The sequence below is a fragment of the Anas acuta genome, chromosome 20 (assembly GCF_963932015.1).
Source record: "Anas acuta chromosome 20, bAnaAcu1.1, whole genome shotgun sequence".
Lineage (NCBI taxonomy): Eukaryota > Metazoa > Chordata > Aves > Anseriformes > Anatidae > Anas > Anas acuta.
The window spans coordinates 8,878,688-8,893,774 of NC_088998.1; the positions used below are offsets into that span (position 1 = coordinate 8,878,688).

General features: G+C 60.9%; 1 protein-coding gene across 2 annotated transcripts in view; it reads left to right on the forward strand.

The window, feature by feature from the left end:
- The window catches only part of NOTCH1 (notch receptor 1), a 38,843-nt gene that overhangs the window by 17,601 nt on the left and 6,155 nt on the right, over positions 1-15,087 (forward strand). Inside the window, exons 5-28 of one of the 2 annotated variants that reach the window (XM_068656666.1) lie at positions 1,700-1,822; positions 1,968-2,201; positions 2,328-2,483; positions 2,575-2,760; positions 3,208-3,321; positions 3,981-4,094; positions 5,008-5,241; positions 5,582-5,692; positions 6,435-6,627; positions 6,714-6,859; positions 7,009-7,122; positions 7,955-8,074; positions 8,200-8,352; positions 8,681-8,909; positions 9,046-9,247; positions 9,407-9,560; positions 9,810-9,994; positions 10,167-10,299; positions 10,614-10,871; positions 10,973-11,085; positions 11,537-12,108; positions 12,813-13,241; positions 14,030-14,178; positions 14,779-14,995. In XM_068656666.1, coding sequence (XP_068512767.1) covers positions 1,700-1,822; positions 1,968-2,201; positions 2,328-2,483; positions 2,575-2,760; positions 3,208-3,321; positions 3,981-4,094; positions 5,008-5,241; positions 5,582-5,692; positions 6,435-6,627; positions 6,714-6,859; positions 7,009-7,122; positions 7,955-8,074; positions 8,200-8,352; positions 8,681-8,909; positions 9,046-9,247; positions 9,407-9,560; positions 9,810-9,994; positions 10,167-10,299; positions 10,614-10,871; positions 10,973-11,085; positions 11,537-12,108; positions 12,813-13,241; positions 14,030-14,178; positions 14,779-14,995 — 4,639 coding nt within the window. The remainder of the gene's footprint in view (positions 1-1,699; positions 1,823-1,967; positions 2,202-2,327; positions 2,484-2,574; positions 2,761-3,207; positions 3,322-3,980; positions 4,095-5,007; positions 5,242-5,581; positions 5,693-6,434; positions 6,628-6,713; positions 6,860-7,008; positions 7,123-7,954; positions 8,075-8,199; positions 8,353-8,680; positions 8,910-9,045; positions 9,248-9,406; positions 9,561-9,809; positions 9,995-10,166; positions 10,300-10,613; positions 10,872-10,972; positions 11,086-11,536; positions 12,109-12,812; positions 13,242-14,029; positions 14,179-14,778; positions 14,996-15,087) is intronic. The other variant, XM_068656667.1, reaches the window with a different exon arrangement.

Genomic DNA, 15,087 nt, shown 5'->3' on the forward strand with positions numbered 1-15,087 from the left:
CGCCTGCTTGCCCAGGCTGGAGCAACGCTCCCGTCCTCACAGGCAGCGAGGTGCTGGGGCTGACCTGGGGAAGGAAACCTTTCCTTCCAGGACGAGCCACGAGCCAGCAGCTCCCACGGGAGCAGCTCCCAGCGCGGGCAGGGCGGCGCGGCGCTGCCGCAGGGCCGGGCAGGTGCCGGGTGGCAGCAGGAGCGGCGCTGCCCTGCCGTACCGCTGACGAGGCACTTTTCTCCCCAGCAGCCTGGGCGTCGGGCACGGCGGGGTGAGGAATCGCCCCGGGGAGCATCCCTGCCTTGGAGGGAGGTGGGGGGGGACCAGCACGTTCACACCCAGCTGCGGCTTCACGGGCGGCTGCGGGGAGATTTGCATGCTGCACGAGCCGGTTCGCCTCCCGCGGGGTGGCACGGCCCCTCGGAAAGGCAGGGGGGCTCCAACGGGGAGAGATTTGGAGGTCCCTCGGCACCTCTGCTAGCTGCGAGAGGCTTTGGGCAGAGGCACGAGGAACCGGGGGCCGGTTGCTCATGATAAGAGGGTGATTGATACGCTGGTATGCAGCGCGCCCGGTGCGGAACAATGTCCCCTTTTCATTGCCAGGGAGGCCTGGCCCTACCGGGTTTCTTCAAGTTAAACTAATCTCGTCTGGTTTTATCGTGCCATCGCTGCAGAATGTAACCCGGAGTTTAAAGTAATTGCAGTACTAATTACTCATTCAGGTGGCTCGAAATGAGTTAATGCTGGTAGCCAGGACACTGCCGGTGGTTGCTGTTCGGTCTCAGCCCAGCTGCTTAAAAACAGGGGGCAGAGCAGTGCTGCCTGCTTTGGGCTCCTATCAGCGATCATAAATCACTGCTGCTGCTGCTCCTCTAGCGGGGCTGAAGCTGTGGGTCCCCGGAGCAAGGGCCTGCGATTGTTCTAACCCTGGAGCAAGGATGAGCGATAGTCCAAGGGGGACAGGGTGGCTCGGCAGATCTCCTGATAAGTTCCCGGCCGTTTCGTTCCTGCTGCACATGGGGAGAGGTCAGGGGCTGTGTGCTATCAGATGGAGGCGATAACACAAACCTGAGTGGCCGGGCTGCAGCGAGGAGAGCTGGGTGGGAGCAGTGCAGCGTGCAGGGCCGTGGGTCGCGCTGCCAGAGACTTTTGGAAGCGAAGAATTCCCCTCTGGGGGAAGCACTGCTTGTGAGGCTCTTTAAATACGAAATTAAAACAGGCTGATTCAGCGCTGGCTGCCGCGAGCGGTGGTGGGAGCAGCCCCGGTTCATCCCAGCTCGTTGTGGAGTCGGCGGGGCCGGCATCCCCAGCGGAGCCCCCGCTGCTCGGGGAGAGCATCCTCGGAGCCGGGGGCGCCGGGGACGCCCGTCTGCCCCGCGCAGGGGATGCAGCCGCTTGCCAGGCCCGGGCGAGTGCTCCCTTGCGGGGTAATGTGCGTGTCGGAAAGCAGCCCCGGAGGAGGCGGGCTGGAGCTGGAGATGAAACCGGGCGGCTGGCTTCAAAGGAGGCAGGGTGGAGAGCGCCTGGCGGGCTGTCTGCCTGCTAATGAGCAACCGGCTGCAGCGGGGAGGGCGGCGGGAGGGCAGCTCCCGAGCCCCAGCCTCGGTGCAGGGAGCCCTGCGGGGCTTCGAGGCTGTCCCCCTTTTAGGGCGGGGGCACGGGATGAGGGCTGGAGGTTGGTGACACCTCGGCTGTCTCCTTCATGCAGGATTCGCGGGTCAGAACTGCGAGGAGAACATCGACGACTGTCCGGGGAACAACTGCAGGAATGGGGGCACCTGCGTGGACGGCGTCAACACCTACAACTGCCAGTGCCCACCCGAGTGGACAGGTAGCAGCGAGGGTGGCAGGGCTGTCCTGGGGGCTGGGGGGGTGGCTGGGGAGAGGTGTCCCACTCCGCTGAGCACAGCAGCAAGCACCAAGCCAGTGGGAGCACGTCCATGCCAACCTCACCCCCGTGTCCCTGTCCCTCGCAGGCCAGTACTGCACCGAGGACGTGGACGAGTGCCAGCTGATGCCCAACGCCTGCCAGAACGGGGGCACCTGCCACAACAACCACGGCGGCTACAACTGCGTCTGCGTCAACGGCTGGACGGGCGAGGACTGCAGCGAGAACATCGACGACTGCGCCATGGCCGCCTGCTTCCAGGGGGCCACCTGCCACGACCGGGTGGCCTCCTTCTACTGCGAGTGTCCCCACGGCCGCACAGGTGAGAGGCGCCCCCGGTGCTCGGGGTGCGGGGTGGCAGCTCCCCGAGCGTCCCCTGGCAGAGGTCTCGGTGCGTGGCAGCTGGTGTGCCCAGCACCTTGACGTGCGTGTGCTTTTTGCTCCCCAGGTTTGCTGTGCCACCTGGATGACGCCTGCATCAGCAACCCCTGCAACGAGGGCTCCAACTGCGACACCAACCCCGTCAACGGCAAAGCCATCTGCACGTGTCCCTCGGGGTACATGGGGCCAGCCTGCAACCAGGACGTGGACGAGTGCTCGCTGGGTGAGTGCCCTGTGCCAGCCCCTCGTGCAGCAGAGGAGGGAGCTCGCTGCAGCTGGGAGCACGTCCTGGAAGCAACTCTTGGGTTTTGCAGGAGCCAACCCATGCGAGCACGCGGGGAAATGCATCAACACCCAGGGCTCCTTCCAGTGCCAGTGTCTGCAGGGCTACTCAGGCCCTCGCTGCGAAATAGATGTCAACGAGTGCCTCTCCAACCCCTGCCAGAACGATGCCACCTGCCTGGATCAGATTGGGGAGTTTCAGTGCATCTGCATGCCCGGTAGGTGGGCAGGCGGCCCCGTGGACCCGGTGTGTGTGGCACCCCTGGGTGCTGGGTGCAGGCAGGGGAAGGCTCCGGGTGCCCGTGAGCAGCAGCTCAGCATCAATTTGCACTCAGAGCCTGGGGTGGGAGCACTGAAAAGAAACGTGCTGTGCTCGGCGCAGCATCCCATAGCAATGGGGACAGCGGAGCGGGGAGCTGGGCACCACCAGCCCTCCACACCCGTCCTCTTGCCAATCATTCGGGCTTAGGTAGGGCAATCCCTGATGGACGGCCACCCAGAAACTTGTGCGTAAGGCTGGACGGGCTCCCACCAGCTGGAGCACAGCTCCTGGGCTGTCTGTATAAAACCCCAGTGCCTCCTGGTGGAACCTGCATGCGGAGGGGGCACCAGTCCTGCTGTGCCCCGTGCCACCGAACTGATAGGGCTGATGGGTCTGTCCTCAGGGTACGAGGGCGTCTACTGCGAGATCAACACGGACGAGTGCGCCAGCAGCCCCTGCCTGCACAACGGCAACTGCCTGGATAAGATCAACGAGTTCCACTGCGAGTGCCCCACCGGTACGTGGCAGCCAGCGGCCTGGGAACCGAGCCATCGTGTGTCCTGTGCCTGACGGTGCCAAAAGTTTGGGAAAAAGGGGCTGTGCTCCCCGCGGAGCCGCCTGGCTCTGCAGCGATGTGGGATGCTGGTGGAGAAACCTCAGGGCGAGCAGCATCGCCCCGCACGCGGACAGGAGCTTTTGGGGAGGTTTATCCCATTCCATGAGCGCCACGCAGGCGATGCTCCACCAAGCCATGGGAGAGGGGAAGGAGGATTAAACCCCTCGGCTTTGCACTTGAAAAGGCCCCTCTTTGGGAAGGAGAGGGCCGGGGAGGGGGGGAGGTTGGGGAGAGGGGGGGGGGCCTCGCCAGCCGCTTTGAATGCGGTGTCAAAGTCACGGGGTGGAGCAGAGAATGGGGAGACGGTTAATCTGTGAAAGGAGGTTTTGAAGTTCAGAGACTTTGCTCCTCTAGAGATGTAAATAAGATGCTCTCAATGGCGGGTCGCAGCCCCGCATTCAGGGCCCCGCGCAGCCGTCCCCATGGAGACCCGGCTGGGATGTGGGGGGCCCCCCGCACACACGGGACCTGCCCCGGCACAGGGAGGGGGCGTCGGGCAGCCCCCCCGGCAGGTCTGGCCGTCCATAGCACGGGGACACAACTTTCTGCCTCCATTTCAGGCTTCAACGGGCACCTGTGCCAGTTCGACATCGACGAGTGCGCCAGCACCCCCTGCAAGAACGGGGCCAAGTGCGTGGACGGCCCCAACACCTACAGCTGCGAGTGCACCGAAGGTGAGGGGTCCCCACGTCCCCTCCACGCGAGGAGCAGCCCCCCTTCTGCCCCATAAAGTGCCGTAAAACCACAGCCATGAGCTATTCACGAGGAAAGTGCCCAAATCCCTGCTTCCAGCCAGCCCCGTGCGGGGCGTAACGAGCGCGGCGCTAATGAGGTGCGGCCCCGCAGCACCCGTCCTGCTGCGGCAGGCGAGGGGGAAGGAAGGAAGGAAGGAATAAAGCTGCCTCTATGGGGACGCAAGGTGCAGGGGGCTCGCGGACCGAAACCCAAGGAGCCCTTGCACAGAACGATGGCTCGAGCCCTGGTGGCAAACAGTGGCTCTTTTGTGGAGCAGCTCCCGCCAGAAATCTTCCAGCTGAATGGCCTCTAATTAGTGTCTTGCTAATGCCAAGCCCCGATGAAAAGCTGCTATGTGGGGCTTGGCGGGGTCTAGTCAAAGCTGTACTTTGTCCTCGGCTCTCCACCCCCAGCCCGTCGCGGAGGGAGCCGGCCAGGAGAATAGGATCTGTCGGGGGTGTGTGTGGGGGGGTGATTATTCGGGGGTGCATGCGGCCGGCCCCCCCGCACGCTCCGGGACGAGACGCAGGGCCCCGCTCCTGAGCCGAGCTGGCTTAATGCAGGGCATTGTGCTCCCCGGGACAAAGCCCGCGAGCCGGGCTCTGAAAGGCCCCACAGCCAGGGGGGGTCCAACCCCTTGCACCCCATCCCCAGGGGGTTCCTGCTGCGCTGGTGGAGAGGTTGGGTGCTGCCCAGCACCCGCCTTGGGTGGGCAGGAGCATCCCATGTCCCGATCCCACATCCTCCATCCCTTCGTGCTCACCCTGCATCCTCCATCCTCACCCCACAACCTCTCCATCCTCACCCCACAACCTCTCCATCCTCACCCCACGTCCCCCTGTCTGCCCCCAGGTTTCTCGGGCGCTCACTGCGAGATCGACATCGACGAGTGCGACCCCGACCCGTGCCACTACGGGACCTGCAAGGACAGCATCGCCTCCTTCACCTGCCTCTGCCAGCCCGGCTACACGGGCCACCGCTGCGACATCAACATCAACGAGTGCCAGAGCCAGCCCTGCAAAAACGGGGGGACCTGCCAGGACAGGAACAACGCCTACAACTGCCTGTGCCTCAAGGGGACCACAGGTGAGCAAGGGGAGCGGCCGGGGCAGCCGTGCCAGCGAGGTGCCTGGTCCCATCCCCGGACAGGTTCATGTGATGCTCCAGGAGGCCCTGGGCCACCGCCAGCAGCCACCCCGATTTTGGGGACGGCCCCGGGCAGGGGTGTCCTCGGCCAGGACGAGTTTTCCCGGTTTAACACCCGCGCCCCAGCCGGGAGCCTGGAAGCTGCCTGCGGGGGAGGCTCTTTGTTGTGGAGCGGGGAGCAGCGCGGCGGGGCCTGCCCGCGGGTTTTGGGGTTTTGTTTTGCCTCGTCAGCAGCGCCGGGGCCCCACAAGCTCCTCACGCCCCTGCTTTCCTCCTCTAGGGCCCAACTGCGAGATCAACTTGGATGACTGCGCCAGCAACCCCTGCGACTACGGCAAGTGCATCGACAAGATCAATGGCTACGAGTGCACCTGCGAGCCGGGCTACACAGGTGAGGGAAGGCACGGAGGTGGCTGCTTGCAGCCTGGCCCTAATGGGGACACGCTGGGTGACACAGGGATGGGGCGAGGAGCTATGGCACTGCTGTCCTCCAGTGGGGGATTCCTATGGTGGGGAGCAGCCAGGGTGACCGAGGTCCCAGGGGGGCCGTGCCCGTGCACTCCCACCCCAGCCCGGACCCCCTGCGTGTCCAAATGGGCGATCCCAGCTCAAGCCAAAAATCAAAGGGGTCCCAGTGCCGGGAATTCGACTCCCGGTGCATCCACTCCCATGGGTATCGGGTTGCTGCCTTGTCTGACTGGTTTGTTTGATCACCGCTGGAAAAAGCCAGCGGCTTTGATAGCAGCAGACCCCGCCGGCTCCCCGCTCGCGGCAGCGAGGGCCGCACGGTTCTTTGTGCTCCTGCTCGCCAGGAGCCCTCAATAAAGCCTTCCTTTGTCAGCCCCGGCAGGTAGGGTTACGGGCTGAAACTGCCTCCTTTCCTTATTCCCTCCTGGACCAAAAGAGCCCATGGCACGGCCCCCTCCCAGCTGCATTTAATTAAGCCAGGAGGGCGATGCAGCGGCGTGAAATCACCCTACACCAGGGGCAGGCCTGCTCGTACCTGGCTGGCACACGTGTGCCCGGAGATCCGAGCTCTGATGGTTGCTTTTGGTGTGGCCGGGGGGGAGCCGCGTGCTCCGTGCCCCCTGGAGGCTCCTGGCACGAGGTAACGCTTCGCTGCCCCTTCCCAGGGCGCATGTGCAACATCAACATCGACGAGTGCGCCAGCAACCCCTGCCACAACGGGGGCACCTGCAAGGACGGCATCAACGGCTTCACTTGCCTCTGCCCCGAGGGTTTCCACGACCCCAAGTGCCTGTCTGAAGTGAACGAGTGCAACAGCAACCCCTGCATCCACGGGCGATGCCACGATGGGCTGAACGGGTAGGCTGGGGGCACGGGGGCTGCTGGGACCAGCTGCTTGGGTCAGGCCAGATCCCCAGCTTTACACTCTTAATTCTTCCCCGAAGTTACCGGTGCGATTGTGACCCGGGCTGGAGCGGGACAAACTGCGACATTAACAACAACGAGTGCGAATCCAACCCCTGCATGAACGGTGGCACCTGCAAGGACATGACCAGCGGCTACATCTGCACCTGCAGGGAAGGGTTCAGCGGTAAGGACGTGTTTGGGACAGGGGTGGGAGCCCTGGGAGATGTCACTGGGCTCCCCCAGCTTGAGCCGACAGCAGGAGGCTCCCCTCCTCCCACGAGCACGCCTCCATCAGGGCCAGTTTTGCACCTGCATTTCTGTTTTTCTCCCTAGGACCCAACTGCCAGACCAATATCAACGAGTGCGCTTCCAACCCCTGCCTGAATCAGGGCACCTGCATCGACGACGTGGCCGGCTACACCTGCAACTGCCTCCTGCCCTACACAGGTGAGGGGGCAGCACCCCGCGCCCCCCTGCTCACATCTCCACCTCCCCGTGCCACGGCACGGCTGGAGGAAACACCGAGGAGCTTCGGGAAGCAGCCGGGCAGAGCTTCCTCCTTCCTCCTCCTCCTCCTTTTAGGCACTGAGGTGGTGGCAGGGGCTCGGCCTCAACCCTCACCCCGGGCATCACCACCGGGAACCCTCCCCGCTGCCAGGGGGGGCCCCGTTTGCTCGCTCGCCCTGGTGCCCCCGCTGGAAAAAGCGAGGCGAGGCCGGGGGCCGGGGGGGTTCTGCTGAGCCGATTCCTGTTTGCCGTCCTCCCGCTTCCGCTCGCGCAGAGCGGCCGCCGGAGCACAATTGCAGGAAGCTCTGAGCCGTTTCCTGCCTTCGGCAGTGGCCATAGAAACCCCCGGGGGGGGTGGGGGGAACGGGGCAGGCGGGGAGTGGAAGGCTCTGGAAAATAGCAAAGGCCAGTTCGGGAGATAGTGGCTGACAGGGAAGATAAGGGTTCGGAGGGAACGTGTCCCTTGGCTGGACGTAAACAGGAAAAGCAGCTGAAAAGGGGGGGGGAGCGTAAGGGGGAAAGCCACCCCAAGCGGCGCTTCCCTTCCAAAGGAAACGAGTGGCCCTTTAACGAAGCCCAGATTTCAAGTGTTTAAAGGGCTCCTGGGGGGCCAGGGGTCACAAAGGGCTTGAGGACGGAGGAGGCAGCCCTGGAGAGGATGGGGGCACCCAGGGCTGGCAGCATCCCCGGGGGGGGGTGAACGGGGACCGTGGGGACTTGGGCTACCCGTTATTTAGGAGGGGGCAATCAGAAGCCACTTGTGCCTGCACAGGAGCCACCTGCGAGGACGTGCTGGCCCCCTGCGCCGGCGGCCCCTGCAAGAACGGCGGCGAGTGCCGGGAGTCGGAGGACTACGAGAGCTTCTCCTGCAGCTGCCCGCCCGGCTGGCAAGGTGGGCGCTGCTGCGAGGGCGCTGCCCTGCTGCGGGCTGCGGCGGGTGCTCGGGGCAAGGCATCCATCCCTGGGGATGTCCAGCAGCACCTCCAGCTCAGGGTACCCGACCCGCTGTGTCCGCAGGTCAGACGTGCGAGATCGACATCAATGAGTGCGTGAAGAGCCCCTGCCGCAACGGGGCCACGTGCCAGAACACCAACGGCAGCTACCGCTGCCTCTGCAGGGCGGGCTTCGCCGGCCGCAACTGCGACACCGACATCGACGACTGCCAGCCCAGTAAGAACAAGGGGAGCCCCCCGGCGTCATGGTTTTAGCCCCAGGCTTTCCCCGTACTCCTGGGGTTGGGGTCAGCCCCGTTCCTTTGGGAACGTCTCCATCCCGTCCCGATGGAGCTGCGTCAATCCGGGCCAGGTGGTAGCTGGCAGGAAGGAGGCTGGGGGGGACGGTGACGTGCAGGCAGTGAGCAAACGTGTCCCACGTGCCCTCCGTGTTCCCAGTCCCCAGCTGGGGCTGGGCTGGCCTCTGTCCCATCCCTCGGTGTGTGTGTGGGTAACACCGGGGCTGGACCCACTGCGTGGTAACGTGCATGTCCTCTGCCATCCAGATCCGTGCCACAACGGTGGCTCCTGCTCAGACAGCGTGGGCACCTTCTTCTGCGAGTGCCTGGCCGGCTTCCGCGGCCCCAAGTGCGAGGAGGACATCAACGAGTGCGCCAGCAACCCCTGCAAGAACGGTGCCAACTGCACCGACTGCGTCAACAGCTACACCTGCACCTGCCCCTCCGGCTTCAGCGGCATCCACTGCGAGAACAACACTCCCGACTGCACCGAGAGGTACTGCCTCGTGCGAGGGGGTCCCGCGCTGTCCTAGGGTCTCTTACGAGCCCTGTGGGTCCATGGGGGGCTTTGGGGCTGGGGTCACGTCACCAAGCGGCGCTGGTTCACGTGGATGCGGTGTTTGTGTTCCCAGCTCCTGCTTCAACGGTGGGACCTGCGTGGATGGCATCAACACGTTCACCTGCCTCTGCCCGGCCGGCTTCACGGGCAGCTACTGCGAGCACAACATCAACGAGTGCGACTCCAAGCCCTGCCTCAACGGGGGCACCTGCCAGGACAGCTACGGGACGTACAAGTGCACGTGTCCCCAGGGATACACCGGGCTCAACTGCCAGGTAGAGGAGGCTTGGGTGGTTGTGGGCACTGCCCATGGTTCTGTCAGTCCATGCCAACCGGGGGGATTTCGAGGGTCACTGCCCTGGGTGCAGGGCTGGGTCTGTGTCCCGTAGAAGCCCTGCAGGGTCCTGACTCCATCCCTTGCTCTCCCCTTCCAGAACCTGGTGCGCTGGTGCGACTCCTCGCCCTGCAAGAACGGGGGGAAGTGCTGGCAGACCAACAACCTGTACCGCTGCGAGTGCAACAGCGGCTGGACCGGGCTCTACTGCGATGTCCCCAGCGTCTCCTGTGAGGTGGCTGCAAAGCAGCAAGGTGCGTCCCTGTCCCAGCCGTGTAGGGTCTCACAGCATTGGAGGGTCCCCCAGATCTCCCGTGCTGGGCTCCAGGAGAGGTCTCTCGGTGGGGACCTTTGCACAGCACAGAGCGATCTCAGGGTTTGCTGTCCTGTGCACCCACCACACTGGGGCTGCATTTCCTTGTGGGACACAGTGCAAAGGGTGGCCAGGACTTGGCCCTGGGTGTCACTGAGGTCCCCGTGTCTCTCGGTGCTCTCCCCGGCAGGTATCGACGTCGCACACCTCTGCAGGAACTCGGGGCTCTGCGTGGACACCGGCAACACTCACTTCTGCCGCTGCCAGGCCGGCTACACCGGCAGCTACTGCGAGGAGCAGGTGGACGAGTGCTCCCCAAACCCCTGCCAGAACGGAGCCACCTGCACGGATTACCTGGGAGGTTACTCCTGTGAGGTGGGTGCTGTCCTCACGCAGTGCTGTGGGGCAGGATGAGGGCAATGAGGGCTGCGTTGGGCCCTTTCTGGGGGTTGTGGTAGCTCCAGGGGCAGGAGTAGAGCAGCTGTTTGTGTATCTGTGTGGCAATGGGGTGAACATCTCTGACAGCTCCCCTCTTCCCTCCTCGTAGTGCGTGGCTGGTTATCATGGAGTTAACTGCTCGGAGGAGATCAATGAGTGCTTGTCCCACCCGTGCCAGAACGGAGGAACCTGCATCGATCTCATCAATACCTACAAATGCTCCTGCCCCAGAGGAACCCAAGGTAAATTAATTCCCCAGGCTGGGGCATTAGCGGGTTGAATGCAGATATCCTCGCTATCTGCTCATTAGCTGCTCAGGCTAGCAGAAGCAAACGCAACGATAGAGGATTGTGTTTGCTCGCGAGCTTAGCCATCAAGGCCACGCAACCTTGGACACGAGCTGCACGGTGCTGCGTGCTTCCCGCCAGAGCGGTGGCTCAGACTGCCATTGAGTTGGTCAGGCTCAGCCCCTGTGCAGGGAAGGTTCGCACAAGGGACCACCGGGCACCCCGATAGTGTTTGATGAGCTGTGTGGGTTGTTCCCCCATTTCTCTAGGGGTGCACTGTGAGATCAATGTGGATGACTGCAGCCCTTTCTTTGATCCTGTCACCCTGGGGCCCAAGTGCTTTAACAATGGCAAGTGCACGGATCGGGTAGGTGGCTACAGCTGCATCTGCCCCCCTGGCTTTGTAGGGGAGCGCTGCGAGGGAGACGTCAACGAGTGCCTGTCCAACCCCTGCGACGCGCGCGGCACCCAGAACTGCGTGCAGCGGGTCAATGACTACAAATGCGAGTGCCGGCCTGGCTACGCAGGTGAGCGCCGCCTCCTTGCCGCTCCCTGCGGCGCCTGGCCACCCCGAGCACCTCGCACGCCTCCCTGCGCCCCCTTTACACCCTCCTCTCTCCCTCTGCAGGGCGTCGCTGCGACACCGTGGTGGACGGCTGCAAGGGGAAGCCCTGCAGGAACGGGGGGACGTGCGCCGTGGCCAGCAACACCGGCCGTGGCTTCATCTGCAAGTGCCCCCCGGTAGGTGCCTGCTGCTCCCCAGCTCCGAGCACGTTGTATGGGCCCTACAGGTCGCAGAGAAGGGGAATATCCATGTATCCATACCTTCCTCATCCCCAAGGGGATGTGGTGCCTGTCAGGGAGGAGGAGGGGGCTCACCCTGTGACGCCCAGCTCTGTAGGACGGGCTCTTTGCCATCTCGTTGGTGGACGATGATTTGCACCACGTAAAGGTGGAGCAGGCAGCTATGGAGAAGAGCTCCCTTCATTTTCAGGAGGATGCTCTAACGGGGTTCACACCCTAGATTATCCTTGTCCATCACGAATTTCAGGGGAAGCACCAGCGCCGTGCCCTGGCTGGGTCTATCTGATCACCCCTGGGTTTGTGCTCAGTTTCCCAACACACACACGTGGTGCAGGACACGGGGCAGCATCACTTTATTCTCACTCCCTCTGTGCCTTCGTCTCCCCAGGGCTTCGTGGGTGCCACCTGCGAGAACGACTCCCGTACCTGCGGGAATTTGCACTGCCTGAACGGCGGCACCTGCATCTCCATCCACAAGAGCTCCAAGTGCATGTGCGCGCCGGCCTTCACGGGGCCCGAGTGCCAGTACCCGGCCAGCAGCCCCTGCACCTCCAACCCCTGCTACAACGGGGGCACCTGCGAGTTCCTCAGCGACGCTCCCCCCTATTACCACTGCAACTGCCCCGCCAACTTCAACGGCCTCAACTGCCACATCCTCGACTTCGATTTCCAAGGTGGCTTTGGGCAGGACATCATCCCACCCAAAATCGAGGAGAAGTGCGAGATCGCCGTTTGCGCCGGCTACGCCGGCAACAAGATCTGCGATGGCAAGTGCAACAACCACGCCTGCGGCTGGGACGGGGGCGACTGCTCCCTCAACTTCAACGACCCCTGGAAGAACTGCTCGCAGTCGCTGCAGTGCTGGAAGTACTTCAACGACGGCAAGTGCGACTCCCAGTGCAATAACGCGGGCTGCCTGTACGATGGGTTCGACTGCCAGAAGTACGAAGGGCAGTGCAAGTAAGTGCCCCTCCTGCTCGTTGATCCTCTTGATTTAAAGCCCCGATCTCTGTCTTCTTTGGGTTGTATCTGCTTGAGCTCCTCGGTGCAGACCTGTTGTTGGCTCTCTTCATTCTCTTCTCCTGCACGTGGGGCTGCATCTCAAGTGATCACGTTTCCCCGTGGTCTTACAGTGTTTTGTGTATCCTTTGAAGCTTTCTGTGTTTGGCTTCCCTGCCCTGGTCTGTATCGTGCCACAAAAGTGCATTTTGCAGCTCGCAGTAGTGACACTGAGTTTCAGTGTAGTAAGAGCTCGGATGGAAGACCAACCACAAAACATGGTATGAACGTCCAGGCATTTACCAAATGTTGTCTTTGGCAACAGCAGGAACTTAATCCCAGGTTTCTGGACAAATTCTGGTCTAAGTAACTATTCCATGTCCCCGTGTCTTCTCTGAGTCACTGCAATTTGTCCCCATTTTCTGGCATCTAAATCGTGACTTAACAATTTCACAGCTGCTGCCTTTCACCCCAGATGTGAATGCTTTGCAGTCCTGCATGGAACAGATCCCTTCTGTGTAAATCGCTTTCATGTTCGTTAGGATAAAAAGTATTGACCCAAAGCAGAGGTCTTTGTGAAGCACAGATTATTTTCTTAGCAGGCAGGTACTATGCACAATACTTAGCCTAATTCATTCTTCTGCCTTCCTTTTTCTCCTGCCCAGCCCCCTGTATGACCAGTACTGCAAGGACCACTTCTCAGACGGTCACTGCGACCAGGGCTGCAATAATTTTGAGTGCGAATGGGACGGTCTGGACTGTGCAAACAATATGCCGGAGAAGCTTGCGGACGGCACCCTGGTGGTGGTGGTGCTGATCACCCCCGAGAACCTAAAGAACAACTCCTTCAATTTCCTGCGGGAGCTGAGCCGCGTGCTGCACACCAACGTGGTCTTCAAGAAGAACTCCAAGGGGGAGTACATGATCTTCCCCTACTACGGCAACGAGGAGGAGCTGAAGAAGCATTACATCAAGAGGTCAACAGAGGACTGGTCCGATATGTCCAGTGCTGTCATCAACAAAGTAAAGACCAGCCTCTACTCCCGGGCTGGCAGGAGGCAGAAGAGAGAGCTCGACCAGATGGACATCAGAGGGTAAGGGGCACCAAGCGGGTTCCTTTTCGCCGAGCAGCATTTGTTCTGTGCGTCGATAATAGTAACACGCCATAAAGAAGAGGATGTAGGGCAGATAATTGTATTTAGACGTTGCTTTCTGTGTGAATAGAAACCGGATTTTGCTCTGGTGTGGGAAAAGCAAGCGATCGCTCAGGAATCGCTGATACAATGCTGCGCCGACTCTCACGGTTGAAGGAGTCTTGTGCATTGTTGGGAGCCGGGCTGGGCTGGGTGGGACCTGGAAGCCGAGGCTGGCCTGACTGTCTGTCTGACTGCAGGAAGTCATTAAGCTAAGCCTCAGTTTCTCCCTGGGAAATGCTTCCTCGAGCTTTGTTGTAAAGCTCAATCGCTGCAAACTGTGTTTGGAGACCTCTGGTGTAAACATATAGATCTAACCTTCTCCCTCTCTGTGGGCTCAATCAAAAGTCACCAAAAGCAAAGGAGTTCGAGCAGCGAAACTGATCTGAAAGGTTTTAAGGCTCCCAAACAGCGTGATTTAAGACACTCTGGTGTCTGGGTACTCTTAAAGCATTGCGAGGCAGAGACTCCCCTGCATTCCCGTGGATAAGGAGCCAGGCTTTGTCGTGTTCATTGAGATAAATCCAATAGACCACCAGTGTGAGCTCAGGGAAGCCACGGAGAAGCGAGGAAATGGGTTCCCACCTCCTAATTCCCACTGACGGGGGGTTAAGGAGGGGAGGGAGACGGGTCTTGCCTGCCTTTCGGTGTCATCATCGCACCTCATTTCTCATTGACCCTTCTCGCAGATCCATCGTCTACTTGGAAATTGATAACCGTCAGTGCATCCAGTCGTCTTCCCAGTGCTTCCAGAGTGCAACCGACGTGGCGGCGTTCCTGGGTGCCTTGGCCTCCCTTGGCAACCTGAACATACCCTACAAAATAGAAGCCGTTAAAAGTAAGCAGGGCTGGGCGGCTGGGGGAGAGAGCGCTGAAACCTCCCAGTCTCACCCCTGTTTCGTTCTCTGTCGGCTGGCTCAGATGCCACAGCTGAGCACAGCCTGGTTTTGAAACCTTGCACCTTGTTTTTAAGTCCGTTTCAAAAAAGGATGCACAAAAAAACCTGTTTATTTTTGCTTATTCCTGGTTTATTTCAAAATCATTATCACTATAAAAGTTTTAAAAAAAGCACAGCCCAACCAGCTCCAATCAATCAGTGACATGCAAGGAGTTGAAGTTTGTATCTTGAAAATCCCCCCTAAATCCTTTTGTCTTAACAGCTCAATGCGAGCGCAATGATTTGAAGTTTGCTAATCCTTTTCCTTAAAGGAGAAAAAAGTAAAGCTGTCTCCTGATGCAGGCTGGCTTGTGCAGCGGAGAATTTGCCGATAGTTTGCAATTCTGATTAATAGCGTATAAAATGACCTTATTTTGGGGGGGCTGATTTAGATCAGCCTTAGGTACCTTTATTAACTAATTTTGCTTCATTTCCACTCTGTCACTGGTTTGCTATGCAGCTTAATGTCTCAGCGTCTCCTTGTGCCCCACTGTTTTTCAGGTGAAACGGCCGAGCCCACGAGGAACTCCCAGCTCTATCCTATGTACGTGGTGGTAGCTGTGCTGGTCTTGCTTGCTTTCATTGGAGTGGGAGTACTGGTATCTCGTAAGCGGCGCAGGGAGCATGGGCAGCTTTGGTTCCCAGAGGGCTTCAAAGTGACAGAGTCGAGCAAGAAGAAGCGACGAGAGCCGCTTGGGGAGGATTCTGTTGGACTGAAGTGAGTAATTTGCGTGTTAGCCTCTGAAACACAGCGGAGTGGGGCTGTCTGGGGGCTCTTCTGAGGGATCCCATCAGAGTTTTGTTCTCTAG